Here is a 20,380-nt window from a genome sequence, read left to right as displayed (position 1 = left end):
CTGGTGCACGGTACACTGTAACAAATAAGATTGGCTGCAAAGTTTTCCAGGTCGGATGCGTAAGACTAAAAATGAGGCTTTCAAAGGAGGTATAATTTAATTTTTGTTTAGTATTGATAAGTAAACTTGAGTCAAAGATTGCTGCAACTCCACCTCCTCGGCCCGTGCCTCGGGCAATATGAGTATTGATATGGCATGGGTGGAGTGGCCTCATTTATGCTGACATATTCTTCATGTCTCAACCAAGTTTCAGTGAGACAGCATATGGGTCATTCCAGAATTGGAGGATATTTCATGTCCCCTATATAACAAATCTAATAATCCATGCCCAAAATGCTAAAACATGCACTTGTTGTGTTAAACATACTTGTCACGAGACAAAATGTGTATAAAATTGTAGAAAAAGTGGTTTCAAAATATTATTTAAATTATCAAATAGCTCTCGAACATGCCCTAAAATTGCATTTTTTTCTTGTCCCCGCTTCTTGGTGACCAACTTGCATGTCAAATATAACATTTAAAATAGGGATTTTATTTACTTTTTTTGGTATTATTCTATTAATATATGTCTCTTGTAATGGTAAAATCTATTTGTTAAATCATAAACATATTTTAAATAACAGTAATTTTGCACAGAAGGTGTGTCCCTCAACATGCGTTCAACCCTGTTACCCAAACCTTTTTAGATTGGCACAGGAAGTGAAAAAACTGTAAATCAGATGACACAGTGGAAGTGACATCAGCAAGCCATGTGCTAGTGCCATGGGTAGACCAAAACTAAGTCATGTCTTTTATTTTTCATATTTTTACAATCTTTTCAGTCGTAAAAGAGTGTGGCACTCTGACCCACTCTACCCTGTTACTGATATTACCAGAATAAAGCATATTAATTTCAAAGTTATCTTTTTTGCATTAGATATCCAAGTTTGTCATTGCCTTGGAAAGTAGCATTACATGCTACATCTAGCAATAATTCCTGAGGTTAAAGGCTCAAATTAGCATTGATTTTCAACCCTGTTACTTTCAACCCTGTTACTATAATTAGAGTAACAGGGGTAATTCTTCATTGGAAAATATACATTTGATGCCAAGCTGGGCAAATCACTTTTTTTGATGGTTTATTATCTGTTTTTCCTAAATACATAAAAAAACATTATAAAATAAAAGGTTCATTTTTTGAAAAAAAAGGTGTCTAAATTGTCCTCCAATTCTGGAATGACCCATATATCAATGTTATAATCTGATATGAAATCATTTACCAGTATTGCTTTAGATGCTAGAGATCTTATGTTTAAGAGACCACATTTAATCTTCCTGTTTTGTTGCACTGTAGTAGTTGTTACATTTACTTTTATTAGGTTATTATGTATGACACCTCTATTAGGTTTTACCTTAAATTGTCCTTGGGCAGACACACACACCGTTAATATTGGGTATTTTATTGGGTTCGGGATTTCTATGGATGACTGCCTAGGAGAGAGCGCAGAGAAGCGTGTAAGACTGCGACTCTGCACAAAGACTGTCCACAAAGCCCTGAAATGTTTGCCGAAATGAGATTTGCACCTTCCAAAGTAGGATGAATGCCGTCTCTCTTAATCAGACCAGGTTTTCCCCAGAAGGCTGTCCAATTATTTACGAAGCCCACATTGTTTGCTGGGCACCACCAAGACAACCAGCGCTGAAATGATGACATGCGGCTATACATGTCATCATTGATCAGATTGGGGAGGGGACCAGAGAAGATTACGGTGTCCGACATTGTTTTAGCATATATTTCCTTATCTGAGTCAGCTTCTTGAGCCGTATCTGGCCGTGCAACACTTACAGTGTCACATACTGTATGCAGAAGTATTATTTTAAGCAACACATTACGAAACACCCGAGTCAAATGTAATTCAAGTCAGACCGTGTCTTAGACGGGTTATATCATAAACCTGTTAATGTACGCATTCAAACACTTTTTCTTGTACCAGCTGTATTCACCTTGGAGGTGCAGCTATGTGGCTTTTATCCTGGATAAAGTGTTTAAGTCATGGATGTTTAAAGTTTAACTTCTTTATATGTCTATTATAGTTGACTTTTCATTCAGGAAGTATGACGCTGCGCTGTCAGTACTCTTCTCCATGTTTGTGATTGGTCGAATGCTCCAAATACCACCCCTTTCATGTGAACGCGCACCTAACTAGATAAGGCACGGCTGGCTTCAGCGATCCACTTGATAACCCGTGTCGTAGTACCGTTTAGCGAGAGGGCGTATGTTTTGGATTAGGCCAACCGGCTAACTCAAACATATCCAGGTTAGGTTGAACCAGCTTCGTAGTACAGGCCCCTGGTCTGCCTCAAAACTGAATCTAAAACATATCAGCAGTCTACAAGTATTGATTTCTTTCATGCCTTGTTATGGTTCAAACCGCATGCAGAGCTTGTGTCAGAGCTGAGCCGCTGAGTCTTTATATATCACACATCTTCCAGATCTTTTGGACATTACTAGGGTGTTTTGTTAGAAATACAAATGTACTCAATTTATTCATTGATTGATTACATATCCATCTCAATGAGGTCACAAAACTAACATTGACCTCTGCAGGTTTCATTTAAAGATTGACAAAGCATACAACTGTGTTATGCATTATAAATGTCCTATGTCAATAATTCAGGGAACTACATGTTCGACAGTTTCACTTTTTGTTTACCTCATACATTTGTTATGCGTACTGTGTTCAAAATGAATGAATAAATATTTTCCTTGTCTTGGTCAATAGTTCCAAATGCAAATGGATAGTTTTTGGTCACGTCGAAACACAATGGAGCAGGTATTACATTTAGATTACAAAAGTGTTTTATTGTCCATCCAGCTTTGGTTAACAGCTCAAATGAAATATACAAAAGTTCCACCATTATTTGAATAATTCATTTAATAATTATACAGACAACTGATTTTATACATGTGAATTACAGGTAAACAATATCCATCAAAGTTCTATGCACATCTTAGTCCTTTAATCTTTCTTCGGGCTATCACTTGGTGGTGCTGTTGTGTCTGGACTTGTCGGTGTACTTGCTGCTTTTTCTTCCTCAGCAGCAGAGACTCCTGCTGCAGCTTCACCCACAGAGTCTTTAGCTGTTTCAGCCTCCACCGCAGCATCAGACACCAGCTTCACAGCAGCTTCCTCCACCGCAGCATCAGAAACTAGCTTCACAGCAGCTTCCTCCACTGGAGCATCAGACACTAACTTCACTGCAGCTTCGTCCACTAGATTCACGGCAGCCTCCTCGTCCTCAGCAGCAGCAGCAGCAGCATCTGCGGCTGCCTGCGCTATTCGCGCTTTCAGCTGCTTCTGATAGATTGCTGATGGGTCCTCATATGGCACCACAGATAGAGGGACACGAACTATGTCCATTCCATTAACCTGGAAGAAAACAAAACTAAGCATTGCTATCCTGGCTCCAAAATGGTGGAATGAGCTCCCCATTGAAATCAGGACAGCAGAAAGCTTACACATCTTCCGGAGCAGACTTAAAACTCATCTCTTTTGACTCCACTTTGAGCGATAGAACTATTAACAAAGCACTTATATACTAATAAAGGACTGGCTTATCTAAAGCCAGTTGAGTAGCACTTGAAATGTTTTAGCTCTATGAAACCTGATGTACTTATATGATTCTGTTTTCTTCAAGCGTCAGCTAAATGCAATGCAATGTAATGCATTCTGATCTTTGGTAAAATAACCAGCTTGAAAGTTACATGAAGACATGCTTCTGATTGAAAAAAATGAAGACAAAAGTTAAAAGTAATTTGAATTTCTCTGAAGAAAATGTTAGCTATTTCTTATGTGATTATTCTTGTAAAAAAACAGCTCATAAAAACATTTGGAAATAAAAGAAATTCTACAAACTGATAAAATGTATCTTTAGTGTAGTCTGTCTGATAATACAATGATAAAAATCATTACTCACCGTAACTTCACACCAGTAGTCGCCCTCCTCCTTGACCGACTCAAATGACAGACTCAAAGCATGAGGAGGCACAAAAACTCCCAGCTGAGAAAAATATGAATTCAATGAATAAACAGTTAGATTGTTCAAGAGAGGCACTTATGTAATATTAAAGAGGAAATGTTAAAAAAAAAAAAAAAAAAAAAAAAGAGGTAAAGAAGGCCGTACCTTCTTTTTGAACTGCCTACAGACCACTTCTTTATTGACCTGGAATTCCTCCAAAGGCATTCTGCTAATGTTTAAATGGGATTTTTTAAGGATCTCTACTGTCTGTAAAGAAAAAAAACACGAGGAAGCCTTTGTTAAAAAAAACAGCTGTGGGGGTCATTTGTGTCTCCAGCCAAGACAGAACAATGGTGAATCGTGGAAAAGCTTGTAGAAAACTCACCAACTGTCCAGAGCGGGTTTGAACTCTTTCCTCTGGCTTCCCCTCACGCAGGAGCTGTTAGTAAAGAAAGGTGACAATATTTAATAACTGAACTTTGCTATGGACAGTAATATGTGGGAAATAGATATAAAAGGACAATATTAAAACAAAGTCCTCACTTTTATCTCCTCTTCAAACATGTGTTTGTTCTCCGGTGAAGGATACACTGCAAGGCCTTGGGGCAGCAGCTTATTTCTGCCAGCTGACTTTCTCACAAACACGGTGTCCCCTCGGACTCCGAGCTCTGCAAGAACACACACAGGTATTTTAATAATTAAAAAAAGTTCAGTGGTGCAAATATATTGTTTTACTTCCTGTGACAACTCTGACATCTCAGGTTTGTTATCTGTGAGCAGTAATGGATTGTCCATTTACTCACACAAGTAATGTACTTAGTTGATGTGCTTGTACTTGACAAGAGTATAATCATTTTATGCTACTTTAAAGTTCTAATCCACTACATTTTGGAAGTCAATATTTAACTTTGTACTAAATACAGATATTGGCATATCATTCTAGGTTAAGATATCCAGCAAAAGTATACAAAGTCATTCAAATGAGCAACGCCTTTACGAGCTGTGATGGATACATTATTGCATCAATAATCATAATCCAATCAATCAATATGATTCTGATTCAAGGGGCTTTATTGTTTTTAAGTCACAGGCTCCTTCTACAATGCAATATAAATGATTATAGGCCATTACGCATGCAAGTACTTTTACTTTTGGTACAAGAATCATTTGATACTAATACTTGTAACTGTAATTTCACAATTGTAATGCAGGACCGTCAGGACTTGACATTTGAGTATTAAGGGTATTTGTTTCACCAGTGTCAGTGAGAGCAGTACTTACTGGGAACTGTGGCCGTCAGGATGAGCTCCATCTTCTGCTTCGGAGCCTGTTTGGTGTCTTCAACCAGTTTGTAGATTCTGTGTCTTCGAGGGTGAAGCCTGGGCGGACGGCCTTCTTTTGATAAGGGCACCTGCCACCATCTCTCCACGATCACTGTATTCTGTGGAAACACCACGAACAAATAGATAAGTCTGCTGTCATGTCCTGTAGCCTCCTATAATTGGATTTATGTTTTTGGTTTAAGGGTTGGGCGATGAGATCGGTAAATACTTTATTCATCCCAAATTACTTTCAAAGAGGAACCGTGTTGTCAAGCATTACACATGAGTTAAACATATTTAAAAGATAGAATATGATACAGATACAAATATAATGCAACCAAAAAGTGAACAGCAAATATTAAAAAGGACTAAACACCTAAATATTGATGTTGTAATGTTTATCATTGATGCTTTCACAACATATTTACACAATGATAAATCATTTTTTAGTAAATTGGATTTCATTTAATTAGTTTTAAGTGGGTAAAGGCATATAACACATCTAGAAAAGTCTGTTAAACTCAGACAATTACACTCGTTAACTGCAATGCAGCTTTAAAATCAGGAAAAATAAACACTTATGATATTACGATATACAAAATTAAAACCTCTAGATATATAGTCTCGTAACACAATATTGATTTTGAGATATTGCCCAGCCCTAATTGTAATGATTTGTCATGGCTCTCTAGCAGAACAGTGGAGTACGGACCTAGTTATTTTTATTTTCAACAAACCACATATTAGTGTATAAAGTGCTCGGACACTGACCTGAGCAGGGCTGAGGGAGAAGCTCCTTACAGCAGTCTGCTGATGGAGCATCAAATCCTGAAGGGCACGGCGGCCTGAGCTCCACATGTTCACTGAACCAAGAAACTCACAGCCTTCTTCAAATCCCCCGAGATAAAGCACGAAAAATGGCAAATAAGCCCGCGTTTAAAAAAACCTTTACTTTTAGGTTATTCTCCAGTCACAGGTCAGATAATCGCAGCATGCATGTTAGCTTGATTTGCTAAAGGCTAATTTGAGTTGGTTCTGTGCGTGTGACGTAAAAGGACCCCGCCAGCAGAAATAGTTGACCTGAAAAAGGCCTGATTTAAAAGCCCTTACAAAATATCAAAATGAATGTACTGAGTCGTTAAAGAGACAATCTTATTACAACTAACCTTTGGATGTACAGGCTTTACAGGCTTTTTAATACATTCTTTTTTTTTGTACTGAAAACGTTTACATCTAAAAGGCAATTCATCCTTAAAAGTATCTAAGAATTTTTTATCATAGTACTTTGTTTTTGGATTGTATGGTCAAATTTGCCTAAAATTATATATCAGTTCATCATAGCAGTATATATCACAGCTTTTCTTTTTTTTGTCGCCATGACGCTGCAGTTAAATGGTATGGGCCAGCGCCATATAGAGAGAATTATATGTTCTATTTAATTCTACAGTTATAATTCTATTATATGGCTCTGGTATGGGCTGCCTATAAACACTCAGCTACCATGGCACTTAATTGACCCTATCAAAAATAAATGCTATGCTATATGAAACAGAATGAAACAGCCTTTACTTGTTATACAGAGCAACTTAACACGAGTTGAAAGTATCCTATTTACAGCTTTCAGCATTTAAACCTCTCTCCTTTGATGCATTGATGTAGAAGTTTACTCCACAATGTGTCAGTGATATCACTGTTACAGTTGAGTTCCATTTTCCCAAGTTAAAAGTGCAAAACACTTTACACCCTAGCAAGAACAAGACACACAATGATAAGATACTTAAATAGAACGGCAGCATTTATTCAAATCATCAGGAATATAGCTAAATTAATTAATTCACAACATATTACACTTTTATTTTCATAGATTACTACACAAATCTTTTTTACAATACCACTTTAAGTGGTGCAATAAAGAAAATGTATTCCACTGAGGAAAGACACCTGCAGAAAGCCAAATCTAAGTAAAGGGTATTGTTTTACTAGCTGCCCATACTTTCAGTATCAAGTGCAAAAAGTGTAATGTGTATTTATGTATAAGGCTATGTCATTTATTTGTTAAGCTCTTTTTTTCTGTGCCTATTAAAGTTGCTGTAACAATTGAATTGGGATTAATAACATTATCTTATTCAATCAAACTGTTCAACTACAAAAACAAAAAAGATAAAAAACCTTTAGCAGCAGAAGCATAATAAAAAGTTGAAAAAGTTTCACTCCTGTTAAACCTATTGTAAAATCTCAAGACATTTGAAGACATGAGCGAAGAAATCGTTCAATCACACATCACCAACAATGGGTTCTTGGAAATCACTTGTCGCACCGTAGAAAGAATAGCGGCTGGGTACCAATCTGCCTCCTGAAATTACAAACTGACAGCAGGTCAGTACAGCGAAGCAGCATCCAAAGACGAACATGAGAGTCGTAGCGAGCCACACAATGGTGGTGATCACGAAGGCAAACAGGTAGGTTACCCTGTGGCAGTATGGAGCTGTTCCGGGTGTGTAGTTGGGAGGATAGATAGGATAAATCCAGATAGAACCTACAGGAGAACATTTGAATTTGATTAAGATGTAGAACTAAACAAAGAAACCAAACTTGAAGGCCCTGAAAACAAGTTTTTTTTTTGTCCGATTTTTACTGATGGTAACCAAAACAAACAGTTATTTCCAAGTTTGGTACTTCCTTGCACCAATCAGGATCACAAATACTTATTTTTTCACTTACCTAAAGTGCTATTTATCACTTTAGATTGTTTTGATGTGAGTTGCATAGAATTGCAAAGTGCGCCATAAAACAAATACAGTATTATAAACCAACCAAAACCAATGCCTATTTCTAAAAATCATGACTCAGTTACTAGAGCTAATCCTTGTCGTGAGCAGTTCAATGGAGGCATATCTTCTTTCTACAAAACTATACCCGCTAACAAGTTAGAACAAGCCCCTATCATTATAGAAGAGTAGGATGAAATACAATACTCAACAATGTAATTTTATTTCAACGGCACCTGAGTAAATGCAGGCTACTCAGTTACTTTACATCATTGCCTATTTTCATGTCCGGAGAGATGTTATCTACCAACATTTTGGTGACATTTTCTCCCACCTGCAATGAACCAGCCGAAACTGAAGAGGTACAGGAGGGTGATGCAGACGGAGCACATGGTGGGGACCCTGGCCCCCTCCCTGTTGGTCATGATGTAGGTCATAAACAGAGAGAGGAGGGTGGTCGCTCCCAGCACTATCAGGTAGATGGGGAGGATCGGCTCTGCTGGACATCGTTGTAGATGTGTAAGCCCTATGATGGTGTCCAGAAACATGTTAATATTAACACAGGATCATGAAAAATACTCTCCAAAAAATATATGGTTTGCTGTCAAAAAATATTACATTGAGCAAACCTACCCAAACCAATGGCTGCAATCATAAGCATCCACCAAATCATATTCACCACAACTGCAAGAAAGGAAGAGTGAGAGGGTAAGGAAGAGTAAAATAAAAATAATAAGGCAAACATAAATGTGAGAAGAAAGATATCTCACCAAGTGATGCAATCGTTACAGCCCCTCGAGGCCTGATTTGGTCATCTGGAGACGGATTCATCTCTGCAGTAAAGAAAGTCTTGTCCAGTTTTTACAAAGACATAATCAGGGAGAGAGGCTGCAGCAAAAGTGTTTTATCGTACCTGTTCAGTTCTGAATGGAGACACTGGAAAGACTTATTTTCTTTCTTTCTTCTTATTCACTCAATGAGTGTAGCTAGAGTCTGAGTCGGACACTGCTTACAAAGCATCTACCCTATTAACATCCTTTGCTGTTTTAGCCGGATGTTAAGACATATTATTTCAAGTCAACGCATTTCAACAACTGTTACGCAACACTCTCTGTGTTTAACTAGGAGGAAATTATGATAACATCTGACACAGATGATCTGCGTGCATCGTTTTAAACCACAACCTCATCACATGGTGTCCTATCTCTCTCTCTTTCTATCTTGTCCACCCTTAGTCAATACATATAAAGAGGCATAATACATGGTTCAACTCAAGGGCTCATTTCATGAAGCAGAAAAGAACATTGGTGCACTTGCAGATACACAGACAGGAAAAGCTGTGTTATCAGCTCTCATCAGTGTGGTTGTTAATACACGTTGCACTTTTAGCAGTTGTGCAGTGGAACAGTTTCTGATTCTGATTTTAATGTGTAAAAATGTGGGCCTTTAAAATAGTTGTAAAAATGATTAAATGTGATTGAAATTAGTTTTTTTTTAGGCATAAGCAAACCATGCAAAAACTATAAAGCCAAGATAAAAAATGGAGTCAAAAATATTGTCTTTTATATGGAATATGTCGGCAATGTTGATACCAAGTGACCCGACTGCTGATTTTAATCGACAAAATGTGTAAAAACAGCACATCATCAATTGATCCACATGATCAGTTTTCACTGTAGTTTATTTTGGCACAAAACTTTGCATGTTCATTTCATGCCATTTCTGATTTATTTAATCAATGAGATTTATTTAGTTTCCAGTTTCTTTGGTGAATGACAATACCTTTAATTGGAGGTGCAATTTAGATTATAATGGTTACAGTCAGTAGTGAGGTAACACCACACTATAGACATATCATATATGTTGCCTCATGCTAGTAGTTACAGGAAATGTTGGAGCATCTTATTTCTCCGTGAAGAAATTCTATAATTGAAACTTGGTTTGTGATGAGCTGCGTAAAATACTGGTCTTTGGACCTCTCTCAGTTGGAAGTCAATGATCATTTGAATAGTAGGAGCAGCGGGGAAGTCCATGCATATGATTCCAAGGCGCTGCTTCTGGTCCGTCTTTGCGCTCAGGTAGTCGAACAGCTGTGCGTTGACGCGCAGAGCCACAGCGCGGGGGTACGCAAACACGCCAGCTCCACTGCTGTACGTAAGATAGATCTGGGCCAGGTTTCCTGCAGGAGCAGCCTCCAGGTGGTGATACACACTCTGCCATTTGTCCTCCACATGCAGGAGTGTGGGTACCTACAGGGAACGGCACAATTTAATAATTTAAAAGCATGAATATAAATTACTTTGGACAGGTGTTTGTTGTGGCCTTCTCTTTTTATTATTACAATTATTTATTTATTTGTTATCTTTAATATATATTTATTTTGTATATGCATGCTTCTTAGTTAACATTAAGCTGTCTTTGGCTCTTTTCTGCTGTAACAAATGTACATTTCCCCTCTGTGGGACGGATAAAGGTATTCTGATTCTCTAATGATTCCCCTCAGTTTATACATGTTGAAAGGAGGATGTAATGGTTTACTTTAAACCCGAATAGCAAAGGAATACTGGATATAGCAACTATTTTCTCTCTTTCTGGGGTCTAGAGTTTTTGATTTTGATTTGTGTGTTTGTTGATTTCTATAGCAAAACTTACATTGAAATGTTTGAACAATATGTTTCCATACCTTCCAGTCATCAGCTATGTCCATGGAGCCATAGCGCACCCCCAGGTCTGGTCCAGGAAAGTCCTGCAGGACGATGAGTCTCCCCCGGGCCTCTCCCACGGTCGGCACGATCCGGCTGTGCCACAGCAGGTCCCAGTGAGCGTAGCGGTGGATGTAGTCTACCACAGCGCCGTAGATGTCGTACGTCTCACTGCACTCCTCCTTCACACGCATCAGCACTGTCTCGCTGGGATACTCCCACAGGAAGTCAGCCACACCCTGCAGCACGTGGCCAAAGTGCCCCCGCTGGTAAGACACCCCGTGATGGAGGTTGAGTTTCCCGTTGATGTGACGGAGGCGGACGTCCAGGTAGCGGACGCCTGCTCGGAGCTGGGAGGCCAAGCTCCAGGTCTGGCACTCAGCGTACACCCCTCCGTACAGGGCCATGGTGTTGTGGGTCCCGGGCAGGGTAACCTCAGACAGCGGCTGGTCATCCGGGATGCTGGCCATCCAGGACGGGTTGAGGAACTCCGGGTTGGGCGTGTCATCATAATCAGGTCTCTGAATGGCAGCGTGACTCAAACCAATGACTCTAAATACAAAACAGGTTTTCCTTTTTCTTGTTCTCAGAGAATGTCAAGGGTTGGCGACTTAGTGTTCATGATGTGGGTGCTTTCAAGCTCACCATTAATGAATATAATTCAATACGTGTGGTTATAATAGTTTGTGATGATAAACATTTGTATATGTTTTAAGATGGAAATGTAATTAATCGAGTAAAAAAAAAGAAGAATTGTATTCATAATTTTTTAAGATTGTGCATCAGTCTGAGGCATTCAAAGGTGTTGTTTTGCTTTTGTAAAGCTGAGTTTTTCTACTGCATAAAACATGCAGTGGAATAAACAAAGTTACATTAAATTAAAATGATTCGTACTAATGTGAATTAATATAATGGTATTTAGTATGTTAGATCAATGGCTTATCAATCTGAATTTTTTTTCAGTTTGCTCACCCCACCAGAACCATCAGCATCAGCGTCCTTTGCATTTTCACTCGCCCTCCCCTGATGCCGCTCATCATCGACGGATCAGTTCTGAGGATCAGCAAGTAAAAGACAAGAAAAAACAAATGTAACTGATGTAACCCCTAATTTAATATAATACGAAAAGAAAATTAGCAAAAATGATTGCCAATAAAATATATACATTTAATTAGCCAGAGTAAACATCTGATCTTATTAATAAACAAAAAACGAATTTGTCTTTACTTTGGTCATACTGTGTCTGTTGACATCGACTGTATAAATCCTTCAATATATATTTTTAAAGTATTTTTCCAAATATATGTTGAAAGAGTACGATGGTGTTGATGATGATCAGAACAAATATTGTTTAAACCTTTGCTCTTACTTTTGCGTGTGCTAGTGTCACTATAAAAATAGAACTTCTGTATATCTCTATCAGATATAGATGTAATTTAGTCTCTTGGATTGATGTCATAGCCTTGACCCCAGCACTCGTGATTACTGTATTTGTTGATAACTGTATTTGTATTTGTTAAGTTAAAAAAAGACACCAATTTCCAAAATGTACATATATCAGAGTTAGGCAGCATTATGGGAAAACAACTTTAGTTAAATCTTTAACTGTTCAATTACTGAAAGATGGTAAAACAACATTTCCCATGAGCTCTTAATCTTTCCTGGGAAAAAGAAAACACATTCCCTTTATGAAAGTATGTCGGCTGAAATATGAAAACAAAAAGTGACAACAATTCCATGCCGGTCCGAGCTGGGCTCGACCTCAGTGTACCCCGTCAGGCTCTCACAATAGCAGGGCTTAAGTCTCTTTTCTCATCCTAGACTGAATAAAACCACCCCCTGCTGCCGCGTCAAACCTGCTGATGTGTTCGTGTGCTGCTCTGGTCCTCTCCGGTTCACACCTGATACCAGAAGGTGTTGGTGCTCAGTCCGGTCCGGGCTACCTGAGGGGAGAGAGGGGAGAGAGGGGAGAGAGAGAGGAGACGAGGGGCTCCGAGGCAAAATGACAGAGACAGCGCGTGGAACTGTGATTTTATTGTGGGAAATACCGTAGTGGAGCAGCTGAGCTCTACGTTACAGAGCAGGGGTGGAGCAGAGGGGTGTGTTAGTGTGTGGGGGGTATTCATATTAACACGTCCTTCATTTGTGGTGGTTTAGAAACACATCAATTCATAAAAAACAATGAGGATCTTTGTCTTCCATTTCATAGTTATTTTTACAATACAATAAATAGAGTTTCTTATCTGGTTAGTAATAATAATCATTAGTTTAGGTAAAAAAACATTAGAGGCTTTTCTAGGTGCATCAACTACAGCTGAATGCTTTCCCACAGCGTTTCTTATCAGCTATGGAAAATCCAAAAATAGACCCAATATTGATGTTTGTTAATACAAAGGTAAGAACTTCCGTTGAGAGAACTTGTAGAATGGTTGAAAATTAACAGAAAAACCCAGTTCTGAGAATACAGGATGTAGGATTGGTATTGTATTATGTGGCGGTGTTAATAGTGAGTCTTGAAGTTCAGATACAGATAAAGTAGATTGGGTCATAAAGAATCTAAAAATATTCAAAAAAGCATATAACCATCACTACAGAACAGATTTGCTCAGCTGTTGAAGGACCCAATATCTCCATATGACCTGAATAACTTCTCATCATATCAGTGTCGGGGAACCTTCTGTGTGGCAATGCAGGAGGAGTCACCGACTCAAAGGAGACACGGAGAGAGCTGGAGCTTTGATGGCAAACACTGATGGGTTTATTTGGAGCTCCGGCCGGAGAATTCACAAAACAAGTCAAAGAGTCAGAGGTTCTGACTGCACGGTAGGGTTCTAACCCCTAACCCTAACCCTAACCCTGACCGAACTCTACCCCAGACCCATGTATTTAGCTAGTTCAGAGAGAATAATCAACATGCTGCATAACAAGATAGAATGATAACACCTCTATCAGCTGACGCCAACAGGCAGGAACAGGGAGACAGAACACTGAGAGCACAGCAGCCAAGGTTACAGGTGCCTGTGCTCAGTCAGGACAGTTTGAACTGATAAACTGGGTCAAAGTTATGGGCCTTGGAAAATATTTCCCCAACAATCAGGGTTGCATATTTAACTGTAAAAAACTTAATTTGCACAAATGCAACATCATGTGACCCAATAACCCTTTAAAAGGCTGAATGAATACTGTATTGACCTGTTGACCAGGGTCAGCTCTCTGAATGCTGAGGTGCCAGAGGCCCTCAACAGCTAGTGAGAAGAGGAGTAGTGAGATTCAGCACATTGTTGGCACTGGCTCAGTCCATGTTATTGACATTTTCAACCTTTTCTGGGACTGTGGACATCTTTTTAAGGTATATGGTCTTGGTCTGAAGTAGTAAAAGTGTCACTGTCTGACCTATATTCTTCTATATAAACTTGGATAGTCACCTCACAAGCTGCCTAAGAATTTGTTTTCCTATTCCTTTGTCCTGTACTATGAGAGTGACATCATTAAGTGTGTAAAGGTCAGAGACAGTGTGTGTGTGTGTGTGTGTGTGTGTGTGTGTGTGTGTGTGTGTGTGTGTGTGTGTGTGTGTGTGTGTGTGTGTGTGTGTGTGTGTGTGTGTGTGTGTGTGTATGTGTATGTGTGTGTGTGTGTGGGAATGTGGCACATGGAAAAGTCTGCAGATGTTTCTTTATGGTGTCTCTTATCGCTCGAGGGAAGTCAAATATTACATTACTTGTCCTTGTTAAGTAATATTTGGTTATACCAAGAGTGAATAGAAGATAACTTTTTGGACTTTTTTTTAATAATAAGTCCAGGTGAATGCGTTGAACTATTCAATTTTGACTTTAACCATTTCTATAAATATAAAATATAAAGTATTTAGTGTTTTTTTTAGGTGTGCTTAACCCTTATGTTGTGTTTGGGTCTCCCGTGACCCGTTTCAAGTTAAAATGATATAATAACTACGCTCTAGTTTTTTTTATCGGTACAAAGGTTTCATGATATCTTCCACAGCTATATAAACACTACAAAACAGATTTTGAACATTTTTGCCAAGTCTGAAGGTCTCTAAATTTGGTGTTCAGGTCTGGGGAGACCCGGCAGAATTGCTGTGGGTCACTCGGGGTCAAATTAGGCCCAATCAAGATTCATCTTTGACTTTAGACACCCCACCTTATTTATTTACAATAATTATTTATTCATTAAAGATATTTAGTTTGTTGTCAAAGTGTAGCAAAAAACATTATTTTATATTTTAAGGTTAGGGGCCTTGGAGTGTGTGAAGCTGATCAGGAGACAGTCATGTGTTGCTGAGTGCCATAATGTAATTCTTCATAACACCACCAGATAGCACTAACGTAATACATCTCCAAGCATGGCTTTGCATTTTAGTACTTCTACAAGTATAAAATGCTTTAAATGTTATTGATACAAATGTCAGCATTTGTATCAATAACATTTAAACTTTAAACTTACTTTGATGTGCCACAGTCATATTCTACAGAGCTGTCACCAAGGAGGATGAGGACGGAATTCGAAAGACGTGAACCAAGGCATCCAGAAGAAGAAGCCGCAGGAGAATAGGGACAAACAGAGAGGTCCTGCAGTTTTAATATAAACTAAAATCTATAGTTATCTGTTCAATCATAAATCAGCAAATCACAGTAAGTGCAGTACAGTATGTAACAAAAGCCATGCTTGCACTTTGTTGTGCATTTATTCTTCCTGCAACATTTTGTCCACTGTTTCAACATTGTTTTAATATTTCTGTTTGAAATTAACTTCATGTTTTACTGTATTTCAGGTACTTTTGTTAAACGCCATGAATTCATATAAGGTTTTATAATCAGTATACATTTTCAGTTAATTGTTATTGGTAGCAGCCCTACGGTAGCAGCACACACATATAGAATCAAACCAAAGTAATCATGTTAAGGCATTTGAGGAAGATTTCATTATAATATAGTGTTATGTAAAGGTACATTTAAAATGGATTATTACTTGTTTATGTCACTAGAGGACAAACAAAACAAAAAAAACACACACACACACACACACATGCCCTTTTCCAGAAAAACGATTGACACACCTTTCATGAGTTTTACTGTTTCCCTTTCAGTATACAGAAATGTTTCTTCTTGTGTTGTCACGATTTTTCTTTAAGACTGTCAGGGCGGAAGCTATTTGAGGACAAAGAGGCTCATGACGTTCATGTTTTTATGAATCATCAGGATTACATTATAGCATTGCAGATTCAATGTTGGGGAGGTTTAGTGCAGGGGAAGTATGTATTTATGATCTCAGCATTTGTTAAATCTTCAATGATGTTTGTATTGATACATCATGTGGCCTTATTCTGTCTTTTGATATGATTTTTTGGACAATGTTTCTTATCTGTATATCCACCCTCACCAAGTCACATAACACCCCAGCACCAAACATCATAATCGACGGCTTCCCCATACCATTCGCTGCCAAAGTGAAAAGCCTCGGTGTCATTCTGGATGGCTCCCTCTCATTCGCACCACACATAAAAACATCAACCTTCTTTCAGCTTCGGAACATCTCCAGACTCCGCTCATCTCAGTCCCAACCCAGCACTGAAATCCTGGTCCACTCATTCGTCACATCCCGGATTGATTACTGCAATGCACTTCTGACTGGCCTTCCCATCAAGCTCCTCAATAGACTGCAAATAATCCAGAACTCTGCTGCCCGGATCATCACCCGCACCAACTCATCCGACCACATCACCCCCATTCTCACTCAGCTACACTGGCTTCCTGTACGCTACCGTATTGACAACAAAAACATTCTACTCATATACAAAGCTCTCCATAACTTTGCCCCCATCTACATCACCGACCTCCTTCAGGAGTACACCCCCTCCCGCACCCTCCGCTCTTTGTCCGTAGGACTTCTCACCGTCCCAAGCTCTCGCCTCAAAACCATGGGTGCTCGAGCTTTCAGCTGCTCGGCTCCCAGACTCTGGAACTCCCTGCCACTACACATCCGACAGTCTGATTGCATAACAAAATTCAAAACCCACCTGTTGAAACTGGCATTTTCTTTATAAACTGTACCCTGTGTCCTTTTGTGTCCTTCTATAGTCCATTTCCTGTTGTTTGTCTTGTCTTACCCCGGCTGATACTTCACTAAATCCACTGTTTTAATTGTTCCCTATATTGCCCCTATGCCCTGTAAGGGGTCCTTAGGTGTTATGAAAGGCGCCCCCCAAAATAAACGTATTATTATTATTATTATTTATTATATTTAGAAAATACATGTTTCATGTCTTACTTTGCTAGTGCATTTTAGTTGCACCTTAATGTTATATCCACAGACCGTGGAAGCTTTTAAAAAAGGCCTCAAAACCCATCTATTAAATAGAGCCTTTCCCTAGACCTTTTATCTATTACCACGCTTTTATTTTATTTTAATTGTTTTTTTTATATTGCTTTTTATTCATTCTACCGTGTTGTGTACTGTTTTTATACTGTTCATGCTCACTGCTTGTAGCACTTCGGGATTTGAAGTCAAATATGAAGTGCTTTATAAATTAAGCCCATTATTATTATTATTATTATTATTATTATTATTATTATTATTATAATATCCTTACTGCATAATTTTGCTCATGAAATAATTAAAGTCTTATTTCCTAAGACTATGTGTATCGTTGAACAAGCATTTATGTGATTGGTATGTTCAGGCCACTTGCTTAATACAATCACAATGAAAACAGTGCCTTTTCTGTAACACTGTAGGCTATGTAGAAAGAAATGTTACTGATGAAAACCTCAAATGTAATTTGTATTCTCAGAGCACTGTAAAGAAAATTCCATTTGTATTGTTTATATTTTTAAAAACCAAATATTTCTGCTTGTTGTGAAACAAATAATCATATCTGAGAGAATATCTATTTTGTCATTTTGGTTGAACTGACCCCTCACATCTAATTGAATGTGTAACTGCTTAAGGTGCATAAGTCTCTACATAAATTGTTGGAATATTATCAACTGTGACGTGTTCAGTTTGCATTGTCTTCATAGAGTTATGTGATACTCAGACATAAAAAAGATCCTGTTTCCTGGTTTCACTTCTGTCCACTGATACTCTCTGTGTTATTTCTGATCACCAGTACTGGTTTGGAAGGTGTGTGGGGACCCGTGAGTAAATAAACACAATGAAAAGGATGCCCTGTCATTCACTGCCTGTGGGTGGAGCTTACAGCTGCAGTGCTTCTGGAGGAACTCCCCTCCTCCAATCAGCACAGAGCATGCATGAGTCACTTCCTCATTTTTACTCCCTTATTTGGCAGGCAGGGTCTGGCCTTATTTGACTAGGGAGGAAAATGGTGGAAAGGAAAGTCAGACGGCTTCAGTAGAGTGAGTGATTCCAGCTGTTTTATCTCTGGTGAGTAAATATCTGTCGTCTCATTGCTTTCTAATCGTTGATCTAAAGGATGTTTAAACTGTGTGTGATAGCTGAGTCAGCTAGGACTTATGCATTAACAGGATGATTCATGTGTGTGAGGCTGGGAATCAGGAAATGAGAGAACTAGACTTGAAAACAAACAAAGTAACACTTCCTGTGTTAAAGTTAAAGGTGCCAAATAGCCAATATAGCTTATTAAATTGAAGAAGCTGCTACATTGAAGGTTAAGGCATGTAAACATTTGTTTATTTCCAGTCTCTCTTGTATTACTAGGAAGACACACCCACTGTGGTCCCTGAATTTTCATGCAGGACAACATTGAGATGGATGATTAATGTCACAACTATGAGAACGATGCATTACAATTGGACATCATCTGTAATACTGCATTCTTTTCATAAGAACATCTTATATAATTAATCATTTCCAAAACACCACACTACACATTTTCAACTGAATGCTTGATTTGGATATTTGTTTATAGTTCAAATGCCCAAACTCCACTGGTTCCGTCATCTCACGTATGAATATTTGATTGTCTCATTTGATATTTAACCAACTCTCTTCTACACTTTTGTCCAGACAAAATAGGCAATTGTAATGCCAATTTAGGAAGTTGAGAGGATCTTCAATGGCTTTAACTATTTTCTGAAGTTTTATTTAACAAAAAGAAAATGATGTAAAGATTAAATTATTAAAATATTAATTATTGAATGTTGAAATGGTATGGGTAACTGCTGACAACAGAAGCCCCCATTGTGACCTGTTGCCAGAAACATTAGACTGTAAGATGACACCTACAACAATATGGCATGTGTGCAGCAGCTGGTGACATGTGGGCCGTAGCCCGAGCAACCTGAGGCAAGCCATAAGTTAAATATCTAGGGAAATCCAAGAAGAGACCCTCTGAGGCAATATTTTAGGTAAAGCTTTTCGATAGGGTCCAGAAGATCAAGCTAACATGCAGAGGTAGGATTCAGTTTTGAATATACACTGGTTTAAGATATATATTTTTAAACATATGCTTCTTTTTTTGTATGTCTCCAGCCTCCAGACTCACTTTGTGTGATCCTTAACACGGCAGAAGAGAAGCAGCAGTGATGGCGGATGCAGAGAAGATCAAGAAAACGGCAGCCAAGGTGCTGTGCTGCGTGGAGAAGGTGACCTCCTTCGCCTCCTCCATCGACCCCATCTTTGGCATAGTCTCTTCCCTGGTTGGGGTTGCTCGCAAGGGCCTGGTTGAGGAGGAGGGCCACGCTCTAGACAAAGACTTCCAGTCGCTCCACACCAAACTGGAGAGCATCTCCGAAAAGAACCACCAATGCCTGAGGCGGATCCGCATCGACGAGGTGAACGAAACCTACGGCAAGTACGAGGAGTACATCAAGCACCAGTACACCGCCTTCAACAACATGGTGGGGAACGTGAAGAAAGATCCTGACAACAGTCAGCGCTACATGGAGAAATTTGAGAAGACTTATGAGAGAGACAAGAGTGACATGAGCCTGGATGTGTACTACCGCGGTGTGATGGGTACCAAGTTGCTGTTTGGAAGACCTCTGCTGAAGGTGTACCTGGAGAACTGCGACGGCGACCGTGAGATCATGGAGCGCCGCTGTTCACACATAACTCACCTGTTCCACATGGGCCTCATCGCCCTCATGGCGTACACAGCTGTTACAGAGGACGACGAAGACGAGGTGCGGGAGAAGTGGGCCAAGAGGGTGGCAGACATCCAGGAGAAGATGCAGGACATGCTCAGTCAGTGTAAAGACAAGAAGTCCTGAAGCTGCAGAGAGAGGAGGGAACAGTTTTCTGTGGTCCAAGGAAAACTGACAAAATATGTTATAATATATATATATCTGAATAAAACCAAAGCCATGTCTCATTTATGCACTTAAGCTGCACCTGATATTCTTACTGATGCATTTTAGTTATTGTATCGACGTTGTTATGTTTTGTTTCAAAGAGACCACTAAATGTTTCAGTTGCTTTGTGTTACATGCCAATATATTGTATGCTGAAGTTTTGTACAATCTCTACAATAAAAATGTACATATTATTAGTCGAGGAAGTTGAATATTGTGAAATTGATTCGATCCACATTAAAACCAACCATGTAAACATAAAAAGGCCATGCTGTACTTGTTAGTAAAATGTGTTATGA

At 38.9% G+C, this 20,380-nt stretch overlaps 4 protein-coding genes across 6 annotated transcripts; 1 reads left to right on the top strand and 3 right to left on the bottom strand.

Annotated features, from left to right (window-relative positions):
* Window positions 1–2,816: 2,816 nt before the first annotated feature.
* Window positions 2,817–6,390, bottom strand: mrpl9 (mitochondrial ribosomal protein L9). Its single transcript, XM_079655421.1, has 7 exons — window positions 6,093–6,390; window positions 5,281–5,440; window positions 4,543–4,667; window positions 4,385–4,438; window positions 4,165–4,266; window positions 3,958–4,041; window positions 2,817–3,410 (listed from the first exon to the last, which is right to left on the bottom strand). The coding sequence occupies exons 1-7, from the start codon at window positions 6,177–6,179 to the stop codon at window positions 3,000–3,002; spliced, it is 1,023 nt and encodes a 340-aa protein (XP_079511547.1). The 5' UTR covers window positions 6,180–6,390; the 3' UTR covers window positions 2,817–2,999.
* Window positions 6,391–7,103: 713 nt separating this feature from the next.
* LOC307022466 (transmembrane protein 272-like) lies at window positions 7,104–9,217 on the bottom strand. 3 transcript variants are annotated; one of them, XM_079655275.1, is made up of 5 exons: window positions 8,860–9,217; window positions 8,723–8,773; window positions 8,424–8,615; window positions 7,790–7,857; window positions 7,104–7,674 (listed from the first exon to the last, which is right to left on the bottom strand). In XM_079655275.1, the coding sequence occupies exons 1-5, from the start codon at window positions 8,918–8,920 to the stop codon at window positions 7,591–7,593; spliced, it is 456 nt and encodes a 151-aa protein (XP_079511401.1). In that variant the 5' UTR covers window positions 8,921–9,217; the 3' UTR covers window positions 7,104–7,590. The 3 variants fall into 3 exon arrangements, with proteins under 3 accessions (XP_079511401.1, XP_079511400.1, XP_079511399.1); XM_079655274.1 differs by having other exon boundaries at window positions 7,104–7,857; window positions 8,860–8,922; window positions 9,003–9,214; XM_079655273.1 differs by having other exon boundaries at window positions 7,104–7,857; window positions 8,860–9,214.
* Window positions 9,218–9,739: 522 nt separating this feature from the next.
* LOC307022969 (1-phosphatidylinositol phosphodiesterase) lies at window positions 9,740–15,213 on the bottom strand. Its single transcript, XM_079655918.1, has 4 exons — window positions 12,648–15,213; window positions 11,764–11,844; window positions 10,773–11,343; window positions 9,740–10,338 (listed from the first exon to the last, which is right to left on the bottom strand). Exons 2-4 carry the CDS (start codon window positions 11,829–11,831, stop codon window positions 9,970–9,972), a joined length of 1,008 nt encoding a protein of 335 aa, XP_079512044.1. The 5' UTR covers window positions 11,832–11,844; window positions 12,648–15,213; the 3' UTR covers window positions 9,740–9,969.
* Window positions 15,214–18,076: 2,863 nt separating this feature from the next.
* Window positions 18,077–20,283, top strand: rpz2 (rapunzel 2). The gene is made up of 2 exons (XM_079655919.1): window positions 18,077–18,192; window positions 19,261–20,283. The coding sequence occupies exon 2, from the start codon at window positions 19,314–19,316 to the stop codon at window positions 19,998–20,000; it is 687 nt and encodes a 228-aa protein (XP_079512045.1). The 5' UTR covers window positions 18,077–18,192; window positions 19,261–19,313; the 3' UTR covers window positions 20,001–20,283.
* Window positions 20,284–20,380: the final 97 nt, after the last annotated feature.

Source organism: Notothenia rossii (assembly GCF_949606895.1).
Source record: "Notothenia rossii genome assembly, chromosome: 10".
Taxonomy (NCBI): domain Eukaryota; kingdom Metazoa; phylum Chordata; class Actinopteri; order Perciformes; family Nototheniidae; genus Notothenia; species Notothenia rossii.
Note: the sequence above shows the minus strand (reverse complement) of the source record. Positions and strands in the feature narration are given on the sequence as shown.

Bases quoted from the DNA above. Each gene is read 5' to 3' on its own strand.
- mrpl9 (XM_079655421.1), bottom strand. From the start codon at position 6,179: ATGTGGAGCTCAGGCCGCCGTGCCCTTCAGGATTTGATGCTCCATCAG. The intron at 4,439-4,542 runs GTGAGGACTTTG...CTTTACTAACAG, and splicing joins TGTTTGAAGAGGAGATAAAA to CTCCTGCGTGAGGGGAAGCC. The intron at 3,411-3,957 runs GTGAGTAATGAT...GTTTTCTTCCAG, and splicing joins ACTACTGGTGTGAAGTTACG to GTTAATGGAATGGACATAGT.
- LOC307022466 (XM_079655273.1), bottom strand. From the start codon at position 8,920: ATGAATCCGTCTCCAGATGACCAAATCAGGCCTCGAGGGGCTGTAACG. The intron at 8,774-8,859 runs GTGAGATATCTT...CCTTTCTTGCAG, and splicing joins TGTAACGATTGCATCACTTG to TTGTGGTGAATATGATTTGG. The intron at 8,616-8,722 runs GTAGGTTTGCTC...ACACCATCATAG, and splicing joins GATTGCAGCCATTGGTTTGG to GGCTTACACATCTACAACGA.
- LOC307022969 (XM_079655918.1), bottom strand. From the start codon at position 11,831: ATGATGAGCGGCATCAGGGGAGGGCGAGTGAAAATGCAAAGGACGCTG. The intron at 11,344-11,763 runs GTGAGCAAACTG...TTTTGTATTTAG, and splicing joins ATGCTGATGGTTCTGGTGGG to AGTCATTGGTTTGAGTCACG. The intron at 10,339-10,772 runs GTATGGAAACAT...CGTTCCCTGTAG, and splicing joins ACATAGCTGATGACTGGAAG to GTACCCACACTCCTGCATGT.
- rpz2 (XM_079655919.1), top strand. From the start codon at position 19,314: ATGGCGGATGCAGAGAAGATCAAGAAAACGGCAGCCAAGGTGCTGTGC.